The 16,662-nt window shown below is 42.5% G+C and overlaps 1 protein-coding gene across 2 annotated transcripts in view; it reads left to right on the forward strand.

Moving 5' to 3' along the window:
- The window catches only part of Xpo6 (exportin 6), a 90,807-nt gene that overhangs the window by 22,012 nt on the left and 52,133 nt on the right, over window positions 1–16,662 (forward strand). For both annotated transcript variants that reach the window (XM_032892682.1, XM_032892684.1), the window contains exons 2-5: window positions 1,297–1,387; window positions 4,395–4,507; window positions 5,771–5,968; window positions 13,447–13,606. In XM_032892682.1, coding sequence (XP_032748573.1) covers window positions 1,297–1,387; window positions 4,395–4,507; window positions 5,771–5,968; window positions 13,447–13,606 — 562 coding nt within the window. The remainder of the gene's footprint in view (window positions 1–1,296; window positions 1,388–4,394; window positions 4,508–5,770; window positions 5,969–13,446; window positions 13,607–16,662) is intronic.

A 16,662-nucleotide genomic window follows, 5' to 3' on the forward strand; every position in this document is an offset into this window, starting at 1 on the left:
GTGATTGTTTACTCAGGTGAAGCCTGAGACTCCTTTATTATCCACTGTAAGTGAACACAATTTGGTTTTTGGGATCTTGTGTGGGAAGCGCTTGTGTTTGGTATCCTCTTCAGGCATGAATGAGTACAGTTTTGTTTTGCAGTGTTCCTGCCTGTTTTTATTTGGTATCTAACCCTTCTTTGCCTTCTTAGTTTATCCTGTGGTTTTGTATATAGATCACCTTATTAGATCTGGAGTTCTCAGGTAGGTAATGCCAATGAGGGTTCAGACATAGCCTGTAGATGCTCAACTTTTCTGCACACAGAAAACCACATGGGATGGTTTTTGCTACTGTTATTTAATTTTTTTAAATGAGATCAGGTCTGTAGTCTAGGTTGGCCTAGAACTTGTCATCTTGCTTCAGCCTAAGCCTAAAATCATAGGAGTGTGGCATTAGACTTTGCATGGGGTTTAGAATCACGCTTACTGGTGCAGCAGTTATTCTCTTGCTGAGTGAAAAGGAAGTGGAGATCCATGTGCCAGAGGGAACTGGGGTGTGCTCACCGCCTCGTGCTTGGTTGGTTTTTTTTTTTTTTTTTCCTTCTCTTTTTTCTTTCTTTTTTTGCTTTTTGAGACAGGGATTCTCTGTGTAGTCCTGGTATATTGGAACTCACTTTGTAGTCCTCAAACTTAAGAGATCAGATCCACCTTCCTCTGCCCCTGGAGAGCTGGGATTAAAGATGTGCTCACCATGCCTCATTCAAGGGCCTCCCTCTTACCTTGTCTCTTCTCACTCTGTCCTTTGGGGTCTTGGCAGAGGTTAAACTTTGAGTGCCTGCCTAAGCTTTGCTCTCAGCTGTATGTACATTTATCTCTTGGCAGTTCATGTGAGATTGAAAGCTGAATATATGAAGCACCTTCAGAAACCCCCAAGAGGTCAAGTGGTTTACATTCTCTATATTAACATCTGGGTAATTATCCAGGCAAGGGTGCCCAGGTCGTGTAGGCCTCCCAGGAGGCATTTGTTCTCCTGTTCTACCCAGGCTCATTTACTTTCAGCATTGTTTACAGTTGGATTTTGAGTTACTTGTTTTTCTTTTCTTTAACATAAATAATTAAAATTACATGGTATGTATTTGTAGAAGATACTGAAACAGGATTTTAAGCCAGATGAAAATTTCTCTTGTTTTTCTGGCTTGCATTGTACATTTGCAGAATGTTGAACGAAGAATTTGGAAAGTAAATTACTCTTGGTGTGGATGGGACTTGGAACTGGGGCAGAAGCAGTTATTGATTTTTCTCAAATTCCTTTGCCAGGCATCTGAAGACGCCTCGCTCAGGGCATTGGAAAGCCTGATGACAGAATTTTTCCATGACTGCACAACCAATGAAAGGAAGCGTGAGATAGGTAAGTGGGGTGTGGGGAGGAAGGCATTGATACCCTTGGTTGCTCAAACCTGCATGTGCCCTTGAATTCTTGGCTGCTTTGCTCTGGTTCATGTTGGGCAGGTAGGGCTTGCACACCTAGCATAGTGATTGGTTTTCATGCCTTTCGGTCAAGTGGAGAAACATCTGCTTTGTTTCTAATCTCAATAGTGTTGTTGAAAGTGGCCCACAACCATTAATTTCAGAACAAGAACAGTTTAGAACAGTGTTAGAACGGTCACAGTGGGACAGAGTAGAGTCTTGATGAGTCAGTCCCTAACTGGTTGGCCTTAGAGACTTCTCTGTGGTTTTCATGAACAAAGGCTCCTCAACAGAGAACATGGAGGTGTAAGCACTTTCTGACTTGGGGCCTCAGTATGTTTGAGAACCCACTTTTTTATTTTTATATTCATTACCACAATAGTATTAATCAAACACACTAGAAAGAAGATAATTTATTCGTGTCATATCCTGCCTCAGGGACGATCTATGCTGCTTAAGCAGTCTTTCTCCTTTGAGTCCTCCTTTGGTCATTCTTCTGTGTGTGAGACTACTCTGGACTCACTGTATTGTTGCTTTCCTTTCCTTAAGGCCTTTCTTTGCCTCAGAACCTTAAACACTCATTTCTGTCTCCATTGGCTTGACTCATGTTAGCCAAGTAAGCCTCCTGGCCCAGTCTAAGTACCACCCAAAGTACACATGGGGTCGAGACTTTCCCAGGGGGCTAGGAGATCTCTGCTATAGCCTGTTCTGAGAGCTGGAACTCCCAATAGCCTGCACCCTACATCTACCTTTCTTTTGTGAGAGCGTACACTGTAGAGAAATAGAATGTGTATAGACAAAGGACTAGGAGATGAGCATTCTGCCTGAGGAGGAGGACTACTTTGCTTGCTACTCTGGTTCTCTAATTACTCTGGTTATCCTCCTGCCCTATTGTGACCTCCTCTCTAGTTTTATGCTACTAACATAGTTATATTTATAGTGAAGATACTAGATACAATTTTTACCAAAAAAGATAGATCTTTTATTTTTTTTAAAGATTTATTTATTTATTATATATAAGTACACTGTAGCTGTCTTCAGACACACCAGAAGAGGGGATCAGATCCCCATCACAGATGGTTGTGAGCCACCGTGTGGTTGCTGATATTTGAACTCAGGACCTCTGGAAGAGCAGTCAGTGCTCTTAACCGCTGAGCCATCTCTCCAACCCCCTAGATCTTCTCTTTGTCTCCTATAATCACCCACTCTGATTCTTTCAAACTCTTTTGTCATTGTAGTAGAAATGCTTTTGGTTTTCTTTTGATTTACTCATCAAATGTTGCTTACGTTTGCGCATTTCGCGGGTTGAAAGTGGAAGCTCTTGTATAAGATCTTCATGTCTGAATCAAACTTTTATGTAAACTAGGGGTGCAGCTGCGTGGAACAGCATTTGTCCAGTGGGGATGCTGTGAGACCAGCTGTGTTTTAATGGGAGCAGAATGTAGACCAGTGGCTTGCTGGAATCTGGTGACTTGAGTCCAGCATGTCATTTCTAGCTGTAACTACATTCTCTGTTTTTGTTTTGTTTTGTTTTTTTGGTCTCTGGGTTACATAGAAACTTTTTTAATTATCAATCAGGACATGCCATCATCTTTCACAGAATTTTTAAGACTTAATTTTTTAAAAAATTTTATGTATGTGAATGTTTTGTCTGAATGTGTGTCTGTACTGTGTGCATGGAGGAGGTCAGAAGAGGATGTGGGATCCCCTGTAAGTGGAGTTGTAGAAAGATAGGAGCTGCTGTGTGGATGCTGGGGATTGAACCCAGGTCTTCATAGCCCTCCTTCTGTAGAATGTTTCATGAGACTGCCCTGTTGCACTTAGGGTTGCAAGGACTGGCACAAAAGTCAGCTGCAGTATTGTCATGGCAACCTTGCACTGGCCAGGCTTGCTGGCAGGTATCATGGTTAGTGCATGGTTAATAGGCATTGTGCCCACAGGTGATGGTGGGAAGCTAGACAATTGATGCTTGCTAATTGTGAGTTTTGGCTGATGTTGTCAGGCCTGTGAGGAGAAGAGCCATTTTCATTTGACTGGATACACAGTCAGGGCTGCTCTGCTAACTATTAGGGTTTTTACTTTTTTAAAATTTTTACTTATTTATAACTTTGTGTGTGTTACTGTTTTTAAAAATATTTTTGATTGGGGCTGGAGAGATGACTCAGTGGTTGAGAGCATGGGCTGTTCTTCCAGAGGATCCAGGTTTAGTTCCCAGCACTCACATGGTAGCTCAACTACCTATGTCCAACTGTCTATTATAACTCCTGTTCCAGAGGATCCTACACTCTCAGGAATATATACAAGTGGGCAAAACACCAGTGCACATGAAGTAAAAATAAATAAATTAAAAAATTAAAAAAAACCTATTATTTCTACTTTACGTGTGCAGCTGTTTTGCTTTCGTGTATATCTGTGCACCCACTTTCGTGCCTGGTGCTTAGGAAGGCCGAAAGAAGGTGTCAGGTTCCCTGGACTGGAGATGCAGACAGTTGTAAGTTGCCATGTGGCTGCTCGGATTGTTAGTTTTCTCTTTCTGCTTCTCTAGCCTTCATGTTGACTGGGCATGTGAACAGTGTAGATGTCACTGAAGAATTGTAGAACACGATGGTGTGTATTGCTTATACCCGTGGGGGCTAGTTGGTGTCATTTTACATTTTGGAAAGGATTGCTCACATACAGCTTAAATAAGAGCTTAAACAATGGCTCTGTGTTCTCAAAAGGTATCTTTAGGAAAGTTAGTGACCTTGATGGCAGGGTCCATTGCCTGTGTTGATGGTCACCCCCTAGTCAAGAGTATTATATAATCCCTTCACCTGGGTTTTGAGGTTGGTTTTTGAACTATTTGTGTTATGTGGGGAGGTAGGCATGTTTTCAAAATGGCAGCAGCTGGTCTTTGTATTAATTTCATGTATTTTATAGACTTGTTTTGTACTGTTTAACTCTTCCAGAGGAACTTCTTAATAACTTTGCCCAGCAAGTAGGAGCTTGGAGATTCTGCTTATATTTTCTGTCCAGCACAAGGAATGACTACGTAATGATGTACAGCTTAACGGTTTTTGAGGTAAGTTGCTGGTAAGTTGAGGTAAGTTGAAAACCATAGTGAAATTTACACTATTGGCACCAGGTTTTTGCTTTAATGTACAGATAACTGAGAAGTAGTAGGTTGACCCTCCCACATGGCACCTCTGTCTAGTTGCCTATTGTCTGGGGACACCTTTATAGCCAGGACTCCAAAAAGATGAGGAATGTGGTTGACTTTTCTGGTCTGCTGGGTAGGTCATATTTGGTGACTTACCTTTTCCCTTTGTCCTTTGAAAGACAAAGGTAGCTAGATACTTTGGAAGGAGAGTGGTACTTGTATTGCCACCGTCTTCCAACCACAGAAACACTCATGCAAACTCTCATCTCTCTCCGTCTGCTGGGCATGCTCACATCAACCTCTTTCCCACTCTCCTTTCTGTTATGTTCTCAGAAGTGACTGCCTTATTCATTAACCCATTTGTTCTTTATGGGAGTGTGGAGTGGTACCTTGGTTAGTGCACCTCAGGCTAGCTTCAGACTTAACAGCCTCCAACCTCCGCCTCCCGTGTGATTGGATTACAGAAGTGCGCTGTCATGTCTGGCTCATTCACTTATATTTGAACATTACTTACATTTGTTTCTGTTACTATTTGGTGGCCAGATGGCCAATAAGACATGTTAGAAACAATGATGTCGGGTTGGGATTTAGCTCAGTGGTAGCGCTTGCCTAGCAAGCACAAGGCCCTGGGTTCGGTCCTCAGCTCGGAAAAAAAAAAAAAAAAAAAAAAAAAAACAATGATGTCATAGCAATTTTTTTTTTTTTTTTTTTTTCTTTTCCGGAGCTGGGGACCGAACCCAGGGCCTTGTGCTCGCTAGGCAAGCGCTCTACCGCTGAGCTAAATCCCCAACCCCGCAAATTTTTATAATAGAACTTTTTATATCTTAAATTGTTCAGTAGATCTCCCAAGAGGTGGGAGAGGTGGGAGAGATGGGAGATGGGATTGTTTTGTCCTAAGTTTTTTTTTAGATAGGGTTTCTCTCTGTAGCCCTGGTTACCCTGGAACTAAACTCACGGAGTCCGCTTGCCTCTGCCTTTTGAGTGCTGGAATTAAAGGTGTGCACTACCACCATCCAGCTTGTCCTAAGATTTTAATATTTATGTTTATCTCTTTGCTAAATGTCCTAAACTGGTAGAGAGGGGTAGGTAGGTCTGTGCATGTATGTGACGTGTTACAGGTAATTATAGAATGAAAACCACTTGTATACAGCTCATTAATTTAAAAGACATGTATTTGTTTTTCAGAATCTAATCAATAAAATGTGGCTTGGGGTCCCATCTCAGGATAAGATGGAAATCCGCAGCTGCTTACCCAAACTTCTCTTGGCTCACCATAAAACCTTACCTTACTTTATTCGGAACAAACTCTGCAAAGTTATTGTTGATATTGGACGCCAAGATTGGCCCATGTTCTACCATGACTTTTTCACTAATATTTTACAGGTAAGGATCTACCTGGGGATCTGTCTTATAAATTGTAGAAGTGATTGTAGCCCTTGACTTGAGTTTTTGCAGTTAGTCCTTGGGACTACAGTAGTAAGTGTTGCAGGCTGGATTCGTACATTGGCTGTCTTTATGTTCTGTACCTTTGCATAGTGGAGGAGGAGGAGAAGGAGGAGGAGTGGAGGAAAAGGAAGCCTCGCTGCTTCCTTAGCACCTGTGAAGTTCTGCTCAGCAGGCCTTTGAAAGCCTGGCTCCTGACACGGTAGCTTTTGTGGTGAAAGGAGGGTTCCAGTGGTTTCAAAATTGTCAGGAAATAATCACAAACTGTAAATAGCCATTCATAGGAGAATTATTGTGGAATGTTTGCTGCTGAGGTATGTGTTATATAGCCTTGGGATTGATAAACAAGACCAAACTGGTTTTAGAATAAATTTCATCATCAAATGGTTGTATGTTAGCCATCTAAAGTTTCTTTTGGCTAGTTCTACCTTGATCTATTGGTAGTCAAGAATGTATTGTGACTGTTGGTGGGGAGTGCAGTTTATATTGTGGTAACTTCTATCCAGAATCAGCCTCCAGCTCTCTGCAAGTTGTTTGTACCTTTCTAGGCCACTGGGAAAGGAAGTGATAAGGTGAAACTGACCAGAGTTTTCCACACGCCATAGTCTGTGGGTCAACACACCATTTTGTAAGATTTTCCCTGAGATTTCTGAAGCCTGCTGAGCCAAACCCTTGGACACATATTTCCTACGGCCAGATTACTAGGAACAAGCTGAGTTGGAAAGGGCGGCTTCTTCTTCCCTGATGGGGCTTGTAATGAAAACGGTTGAACCGTTGCAGGCTCACTAGAAACCTAAATCTGATCTGCAGCCCAAAGGACTTACTGCCTGCTGAAGTAAGGTGCAGAAGCGAAGTGTGTTTAGAATTTTAATTCTCTATTTAATTGATTGCCTTTCTGGATACAAGAACAATAAAAATAAAAAGTTATACGTTTTCTCCAGTTTTTCCGAGTAAAGGATTATGTGGGTGGCAATTTAAATAAGACCACCATAGTTCCTTGGTTTATTTAATTGATCCTCCACCCCCTTTCTCTTGGAGACAGAATTTTACCACTGTGCTGTTTAGTCCAGAAGTCACAAGAGATCCACCTGTCTCTGCCTCTGTTTCCCAAGTGCTGGACTCAAAGGTGTGCACCACCACACCTGACTCCATTCTTACTTGTCTGACACATTCTCATGTTTTATCCCTTATTTTAACTTAAATAAAAAAGAAGAAGAAGAAGAAAAAAAACAAACAAACCAAAAACCAATCAATCAAACAAACAAACAAAAAAACCCCAAAACCATCAAGAGTAAAATTTGCTCTGAAATGTTTCCTCATTGAAATGTCGGTTACTAGCTGCAGTTGTGTCTTGGAAACTGAAACTCCAAATATTTAATGAGTCCAGATTAGAAGTAGTTCCCATTCTACTGTAAACCAGCTAGAGTAGCCGACAGGAAAGAGGAGGCCAGAGAAAGCAGCTGAGCAAGCAGCTGCAGAGGTAGTGGAGCAGTCTCCAGGAAGTGCCCTTCCTTTAGAGGAGGTGGGAAGGTCACACCAGCCATGTTCAGTTAGTTCATTGAGCCTCAGGAAGGAAGAAGTTAAAGTCAGCTCAGCTTTGGTTTGTAACTCAAGGTAGGGAGCTTAGAAAGGTTCTAGCATTGACAAATTGACAATTTGTCCTAGCACTGACAAAATGAGGCCTAAGATCAACCCTGGCTGGGGGTCAGGGAGTTAACCAGGTCTAAACTCTTAAGTCCTCACAAGTGAGGAAGGTTCTCAAAGGCAATAGAGAGGGAGCACAGAGAACAGAGAGCGGAAGAGCTCTGCTAGCTGAGAGTCAGCTTAAAGACATCTGGATGATGAAGGAAAGAGAATGAATGTCCTCTTTTTTTTTTCTCTCTCTTTTCATCAGATCCTGGTGGGCCCTACAGGAAAGGTGGATTAGCTTTTGTGCTTTATAGGTTAATGTGGGAGGCAGCTAGGACAGTGGTTCAGTCATTCTGTTCTGTTTGTTTTTTGAGACAGGGTTTCTATGTATTCCTGGGTGTCCTGGAACTCTCTGTAGACTACTCTGGCCTTGAGCTCACAGATATCCACCTGCTTCTACCTCCTGAGTGCTGGGATAAAGGTGTGCACTACCATTTAGCCACTCTTACCAATCATGATGATTTTTAAAAGGGTTTTTTAGTGTGTGCATGCGCATGTGTGTGCCTTGGCCTTTGGAGGCTAGAATAGAGTGTTGGGTTCCCTAGATCTGGAGCTAGCTATAGGTGGTGAGCCACTGATGTAGGTGCTAGGAATTGAGCTCAGGTTCTCTGGAAGAACAAGATGCTCTTTTTTTAAAAAAATAAATATTACTATTTTTATTGGTGTATATTTGCATGTATCTGTGTGAGTCTGTGAATGCAGATGCCCTTAGTATTACAGGCAGTTAGAAACATCTGATATGGGTGTGGGGAACTGAACTGGGCCCTCTGCATGAGCAGTCAGTGCTCTTAGACATGGGGCCATTTCTTCTTAATCCCTGAGCCATCTCCCTAGCCACTCAGGATTTTATTGAGGATGGGTGGCCATTGCTTCCCTTGCTGCAGCCTCCTTCTCTGAGCTTTCGATTTCTTCTCTGTCAGTATGTCCATCATCCACCAGCTCTTAGGAATTTGTGGGCCATGTGCAAAATGAGGCAGGTCTAGAAGATAGGCATCCTCATCATGATGTTGAGGTAGTGCTGATGAAAAAGGCGTGAGTGAGCAGTTCCAGGGTGTGGTACAAGAGCCAGAGGGCAAGGAAGCCAGCCAGGTGATGATGAAAACAATGGCAAAGATGAGGAGGATGTTATTGGAGATGATTTTCCGTGCTGTATAATTAAAACATCTTGGCTGACTCTGTCAGGTAATCAGAACACCATGATGGTAAGGGTCACTGTTCAGAGTTGACAAACTAGGAAAAACTAAGAATGATGGTGACCACTTGACAGATGATCTGTTTGTTAAAATTCAACTGCTTGACAACAGAGGCATCGCTGAAAGACCAGGGACCAATAGAAAGGAAGTTGAATCATGTAGTATTTCTTGTCTTGGGAATCTTGAGTGGTTCCAAATGGGGTGCCCTTCCCAAATTTTGGTCATGCCTTAGAACCAGGGTTTAGCTACAGGGCTGGCCATGTCAGCACAAAGGGTAAGAACCAGGTAAGAATTCTTCTGAATATGTCTTGAGAAGACTGGAGACAGGCCAGGCCTGAGTGTGGCGGTGCTGGGAATGGTCATTATACCTGGTCTTTGCCTAGATGAAAGCTTCACCTCCACCTAGTCAGCCAAAAGTGCCCCAAAGTGGTATTGAAGTTGCTCACAGCTAAGCTACTTCACCATTCAGGAGAGTAGCTGATGGTGTAGCCACATGAAGCTCAAAAGGGTATCAGATGACAAGAAAGCAAGGCCAGGCAGGGGTAGTGTGATGTCTGAGGCTTTGGTACCAACTATTCATCTCAGTCTTCTGAACTGGCACAGGTTAATTTCACTGCAGCTGTAAGCATTCCCATCAGATGTAATCATGTAAGAGTTGGAGCAGAGTAGTAGGCTGGCCTGAATGGGCTCTATCCCCATGTGAGCTCTATGGGCCACATGTTTTCATGCTTCTGTCCTCTTGCCAGTTCTCTCTTCTTTCCTGAAGCCCCAGAACCAGTCACAGCCAAGTAGAGAACACAAGAATGACTTACTTCTTTTTTTATTTGTATTGAGACAGGGTCTCATGTGGTCCTGGTTGGCTTGGAATTCTCTACGCAGACCAGTCTGGCCTTAAACCAGTGGTTCTCAACCTTCCCAATGCTGTGATCCTTTAATACAGCTCTTTTTTTTATGACGCCCCCCCCAATCATAAAATAATTCTTGTTGCTAATTCAGAACTGTAATTTTGCTGTTGTTATGAATTGTAATGTAAATATCTGTCTTCTGATGGTCTTAAGCAACTCCTGTGAAAAGAGGTTTGGACCTGCAGGTTGAGAACCTTTGCCTTGAACTCAGAGGTCAGCAGCCTGTCTCTGCCTCCTGAGTGCTGGGATACAACGAATGTGCAACCACACCGAACAAGAGTGACTTCATTATGTTTTAGATCCTATATGTTTAGTCTTTAGCACTGCCAAAAAAGGAAATAAGTCAGGAAGAATGAATTCCTTCCTTCCTAACTTCTCTCTCAGGATGGAACCTAGGGCCATACAGTTCTGGCCAAATCCTTTACTATTGAGGGTCTTGCTGTGTAGTCCAGGCTGCCCTCAAATTCACGATCTTAGTGCTACCTCTGCTTCCCTAGTGCCAGTGTCACAGTGTGTGCCACCGTGCCTAGTGATGCTTTCTTTTTCACCGGATTCTTGCTTGTGCTTTCTTTCCTTTGAATAAAGAAAGGAGATTTAAGATGGGTTTTCTATATTGTAGAGTGTCTGACAGTAGGTGAGGAGCACAGAGGCGTTTCATAGTTAAAGGAAAGTGATTATCTGAGCTGGAGAGATGGACATGGCTCTTAAAAGTACTTACTGTTACAGGAGAACAAGGTTCATTCAGTTCCCAGTATTACCAGGCAGTTCAGTTTCAGGGGAGTTGATTCCTCTTCTGGCCTCTGCAAGCACTTGGACACTTGTGCACATAAGTTCATATAGCTGGGTGCACATGTGCACACATCTCTCCTTCTCTCTCTCCTTCTCTCTCTCTCTCTCTCTCTCTCTCTCTCTCTCTCTCTCTCTTCTCTCTCTCTCTCTCTCTCTCTCTCTCTCTCTCTCTCTCTCTCTCTCTCTCTCTCTCTCTCTCTCTCTCTCTCTCTCTCTCTCACACACACACACACACACACACACACACACACACACACACACCCCTACCTTGAAAGTGACTGTTGCCAAGTAGAGCATTTGGCAGAATAGGTAAAGAGTTAAGTGGCTAGGAGCTGGGGAGATGGCTGGTGGATAAGAGGACTTGTTGCCAGCGTTCCTGTGTTGGCTCATCACCATCTATAAACACTAGTTCAGAGGATTTGTTCCTTGTTCTAATCTAAGAGGACACCAAGTACATATGCAGTACATAGACATAGTCACACACACACACACACACACACACACACACACACACTTACTTTAAACCCCTCTTTAAAAAAGTAAGTGCTCAGTTGAAAATAGACATAGAAAAGAAAAAGGCAAAAGGAAGGAAAAATCTCAAAGTAGGGTTGAACCCAGAAATACCTACATAGAGAGCCTTAAAGAGGGTCTCTTATTTTAGCCAAAAATTACACTGAGGCAGACATTATTTGAAGGTGTTAGAAATAATAACATTTTGTATAGAATAGAATAAAGAACATGTGGAGGGTGTTTTAAGAAGTTTTAGCTTTCAAGAGAGCTGCCTTTATAGAGAGCATCTCCCCCCTCCTTCCCTCCTTTCTCCTTCCCCCTTTCTCCTGATTGGTTCTTGGGTAGACGAGAATTCTCACCTGTAATTGCTGGGATTATTGTCAGCTACTGGCTTTCTTGGACTGCTTCTGAGTATAATGGAATTGCCCTTGAATTTCATTACTGAATTTAAAAAAATGATGTGTGTGAGAGGAAAAGGGAGGAGGGAAAAGGAGAGAACAGGAAGGGAGATGGACTATGTGTGGGCACATACCAGTGTTCATGCCCTGTCATGGTAGCTTAACTTCCAGTGTGAGTTTTGAACTTTGTCTAGGTCATCAGTCTTGTGTCGCAGGTGCTTATTTTTAAAACAAAAACAAACCTGCTGTGCCATTGTGCTATCCATCCCCTGGGTGTTTTTCTTGCTCTTCAGGGAGGGATAGACATTTCTGTAGTCTGTGATGGGAAGACAGTTAACTTTCTTTTTCTGAAGCTTAGGAACTTTGTGTAGCATAGGGAAGATACAGCAGGGAAGAGCCACATTTAAAGTCGCACATGCTGGAAGAAAGGTTTAGGTACTCTGACAGTGGTTTGCTTTTTAATTGTGGCAGATACTTGTCCACCTTTATAAAAGTAACAGCTCGCTTTTTAATAATATTGTTGAATTTTTTAAAAACCAGTAGGGCGCTGTAAGTAGCATCATGCTTTTGAAAGTGTTCCTTCTCCATCTCTTGCTGGAGACAGTATTACAGGGGATAGAAATAGTTACTTAATCTATTAAATGAGTATTTTAAAATTAACTGTAACTGGACATGTGTATAATCCCAGCATCTGAGAGGCTGAAGCAGGAGGATGGCCACAAGTACCAGAACAGCTTGGGCTACGTCGTCGTGTCTCTAAAACTCAGTGACCGCAGTAGTTGTTTAATGTTACAGATGTGTTGCTGTGCCACATTTCTTTTCTTTTCCTTTTTAATTAAAATTTTTGAGACTACTTTGTGGTCCATGTTGCCCTTAAACCCTTTTTAAAACTTGTATTTGTGTCCTTTGGCAAGGGAATGGTAGATATTATAACATATATGTGGATATCATAACATGCATATGGAGGTCAGAGGGAAACGTAAATGAGTCAGTTGTCTGCCTCTACCGGGTGGGTCCCAGTGAGCAAACCTAGATTGTCAGCCTTGGTATCCTCTGCCTGCAGTCGCCATGCTGTCTCTTGCCTTGAATTTTGATTTATCTGCCTTGGTCTTTGGCTGCTGGGATAACAAGTGTGGTGACACACCTAACCTCGCCTCATGTTTAATTCTAAACTTTCTTGCAACATGCTAAGGTCAAAAATGTTAAGATGTAGAACTGTGAAGCTGATTTAATGTGAATGTTGAAAAGGTTGCACAATTGATCTATATTATTTATCACTGGTATGTAAAGTATTGTATTACTGCCATGCATATCACCTGGTGTCCTTGACAGGGGGATGCTGGGAAAAGTGCAGTTGGCTGACTGTGGTAGAGTATGCTTGCATACACCTGCATGGTAGAAAGAGCCTAGTCTACCGAGGCTGTGTGGTGTAGCCTGTTGTTTCTTGACTATAGACTTGCACCACATATCATCACATTGAATGCTACAGGCAGTTGTGACAGTATGTTGTTATGTGTCTTAACTATATCTAACCATGGAGAAACTACAGGAAACCTAGTAGAAAATAGGAAATTTTAGGTCTAGTGTAACCTTAAAAGACCAATAGGTCTTTCAAGGATACCGTAGTTGTCTATGACAGAATTGTCTGTCATTCAGTATATAAGTATCTCTACAAATAACCAAAACTTGGGTGAGACTTGTACAAAATTTGTCCTGTTTGTTCCCAGCTGCTTTTTAAGTGCCTGCTGGTAGAATTTGAGAACTTGAGAATAAAATTTGAATGGTTAGTAAAACAAAGTTTCATAAATGAGTCTTTTGCAGAAGTGTTGCTTAAGGTGGTCTGTTCATGAGCTCAGCCCTTCACAGCTGAGTTTTGCAAATCCTCTTTGTAACGCATTGGTTCTATTCTGCTCAGAATTTGCTTTTTCCTGCAGTTGATCCAGTCCCCTGTGACAACCCCCCTTGGGCTGATCATGTTGAAGACAACTTCGGAAGAGCTAGCTTGTCCCCGTGAGGATCTCAGTGTGGCTCGGAAGGAGGAGTTGCGGAAGCTGCTGCTGGACCAGGTGCAGACAGTGCTTGGGCTCTTGACAGGTGAGTGAGTGCTTTGGTGGTGCCTTGAGACAGGTCGGCTGCAGATGTGCAGAGCTAGTCTTCTAGCTATCACTGACTTAGTGTAAATGTGGGAAGAACTTAGTTCTGGTTTCCTAGCGCTCAGGGCCACAGTCTAGTGCATGGTAAAACCTCAGAGGAGATTTGTAACTTAATTTTCTAAGAGTCTTTTCTTAATTGGTCCTCACTGTGTGACTAATGAGGTACATATGTAGGCCAGGTCTTAGGAATGTGATTCACATGTTATAGTGTAATTTAAGTAGGTAAGTGTAAGCTCTTTATTTAACATAATTTGAATTTAAGATTAGAAGTGGGAGTAGCAAGATAAAAAAAATTCCTCTGTAGAAAAGTGAGATGAGTTGTGGGGTTACCCCTGTGTCCTAGGTTGTAGTTTTATGTGGCATTCCAGCCCAGCTATCTGATCACAGTCTGACTGTGCAAGGGGAAAGAGGAGAGGAAGTCTATCACACAGTGAGGCAGGAAGGTAGCAAGAACATCCCTGAAGACTGGGATGTATTGTAGAAATTATTTAATCCCAATTCTGTGTCTACCCTGCCTTTGATTGTTTAGTTCCTGGATAAAAGACACACAGCTTTTATGGTTTACAATAAACCTTAAACAGCATAAGAGCTGGGCAGATCTCTACCTTCGATGTTACTCAATTCTACTTTTTTATTGATAACCTGGAGTTATTACTTATTTTGTTTCATTTGGGCTTCTTTTAGTTTCAGTTGGCCAGCCCTCAGGGCCATGTTTTCTTGACTCCTTGACCCATGGTGTCTTTTTTTCCTCCTCCACCTTTTTCCAAATCTCTTGGTTCTCCTCCAACTTCCAAGCCCAGGAACCCTCAACCCAGTCTTTGTTTCTTCTGCTCAGCTACTAGGCCCTTGAGGTGCCTGGAAATCACTTCTTAATTTGTAGTGGGAAGACATTTTTCCATGTTGTATCTTTTCTATTTGGATATTCAGGAGCTTTTTTCCTTTTGTATGTCTGTTTTAGGGATTGGCATTTGGTGGGTCCTTTAAAACATTGATTAAAAGAATGTTTGTTGGTGGTAAGCTTGTGTGCCACACACGTCTTCCTATCCAATCCTTCTCTTAATCCCAGATGGAAACTCAAGTCTCAGGGCATCTGTTCATTCAAAGCACACTGAACTGATGTCCACTGGACATTAAGTTTATAATCAGGAACTTATCTTGTGCACTTGCCCTGCATTTTATTCCTGTACACATATAAAGCATTGAGAGCAGGTTTAAGTGGTTTTGAAAGTCTTGCAGCCATCAACTCTAATTCCAGAACATTTTCCATCACCTCAGAAAGCAACCCTGAGTCTACAAGAAGTCACAATTCTTCTCTCCAGTCTCTGGCAATCACCAATCAACTTTTTGTCCATAGATTTGAGATTTTGTTTGCCAGTGCAATTAATCTAAATCTCTTTAGATTCATGCAGATTCTTCCAACAAGGGTGAAAAACAACCACATTCTTTACCAAAATGTCACAAGAATTAAGTTTCTAGGCAACATACTAAAATTCTTCTTTGAAACCTCTTGAGCCAGACCCCCACAGTTCAATTCACCCTCAGCACCAATGTCTTCTATATTCCTACTTGGATAGCCCATTAATTCCCCCTTGAAGCATTCCACTGCTTTCCTAATCCAAAGTCCCCAAATCCACATTCCTTCAAACAAAGATATAGTCAGTCCTATCACAGCAATACCCCAGTCCCTGGTACCAACTTCTTAGGGTTTTATTGCTGTGAAAAAATACTATGACCAAAGTGACTCTTAAAAAGAACAACATTTAATTGGGGCTGGCATTTGGGTTCAGAGGTTCAGTCCATTATCATGCCAGGAAGCATGGCATTGTGTAGGCAGACATGGTGCTGGAGAAGGAGTTGAGAGTTTCTTCATCTTGATCCAAGGCAGCAAGGAGGAGACTGACTTCCACACTAGGCAGAGCTTGAGCATGGGAGACCTGAAAGCCTGTCCCTGCAGTGACACACTTCCTTTAACAAGACCACACCTACTCCAACAAGGCCACACCTCCTACTAGTGCCACTTTCCATGGGCCAAGTATTTAAATACATGGCTCTGGGGGCCATACCTACTCAAACCACCACACCCAGTAAGGAAGGTATTGGGATCATCCCATAGGTTCACAGGGGTAAAGAGTGCAAGTGGTTTGACCCAGGAAGCATTTGGGTATACTGATCTATCCTGACTGGATTCCTTATCTGCTTTCTAAATCCCTTTCATGTAATCATAGAGCTGGTGCATTGAGTCAAATGAGTTTTGTGCTGGGAAATATTTGGTTGAAGCCACACAGTAGACAGTTTTTCCAGCAGAGAGAGTAAGATAGGAGAAAAAGGTTAGTGAGGGAAGTAGAGGAATGGTCAGCGATCTGAATGGTGGCTGGGCAAAGGGTGGCAGTAATGAGGCTTGGAATCAGAGACAAGCTGAGAGAATGACACCACATGCCAGAGAAGGGTTTGGATAGTGTCCTAGAACACCAGGATGGCCAGGAGGATAAGTGTGAAAGTGACCCTTGATAGATGTAGCGATCATGAACAAGGTTGGAGAAACAGTTGGGGAGTAAGGTCCAGAGGAACAGTAGACATGCTGCACTGGGACAGGACTGTCAAACGAAGCTGGAGACATGGTTGAGTGGTTGAAGCACTTGGTGAACAAATAAGGAGACTAGAGTTCAGATTCCTAGGACTCACACAGATGCCAGCTGGGTTGGAGTAGGAGTGGGACACCTGTAGTTTCAGCCTTGGCTCACAGAGCAAACTCCCTAGGGATACTAGGAAAGATGTCCTGCCTCAAAAGAGTAAGGTGGAAGAACAATCAAGGAAGAGTCTCAATATCAATCTTGGACCTTCATGTGCATATGCTCATGCACATGTAAACATGTACACTGTACACATACATGCATGAAGAGAGATAGCAACGAGTGGACTAGAAAGGCACAACCGTGTAGACATACAGAGAGAAAAGGAGATGTGAATATTGGTGTTTGGTCAGTGGTATCAGGCTTT

Source organism: Rattus rattus, chromosome 2 (assembly GCF_011064425.1).
Source record: "Rattus rattus isolate New Zealand chromosome 2, Rrattus_CSIRO_v1, whole genome shotgun sequence".
In the NCBI taxonomy this organism is placed as follows: Eukaryota; Metazoa; Chordata; class Mammalia; order Rodentia; family Muridae; genus Rattus; species Rattus rattus.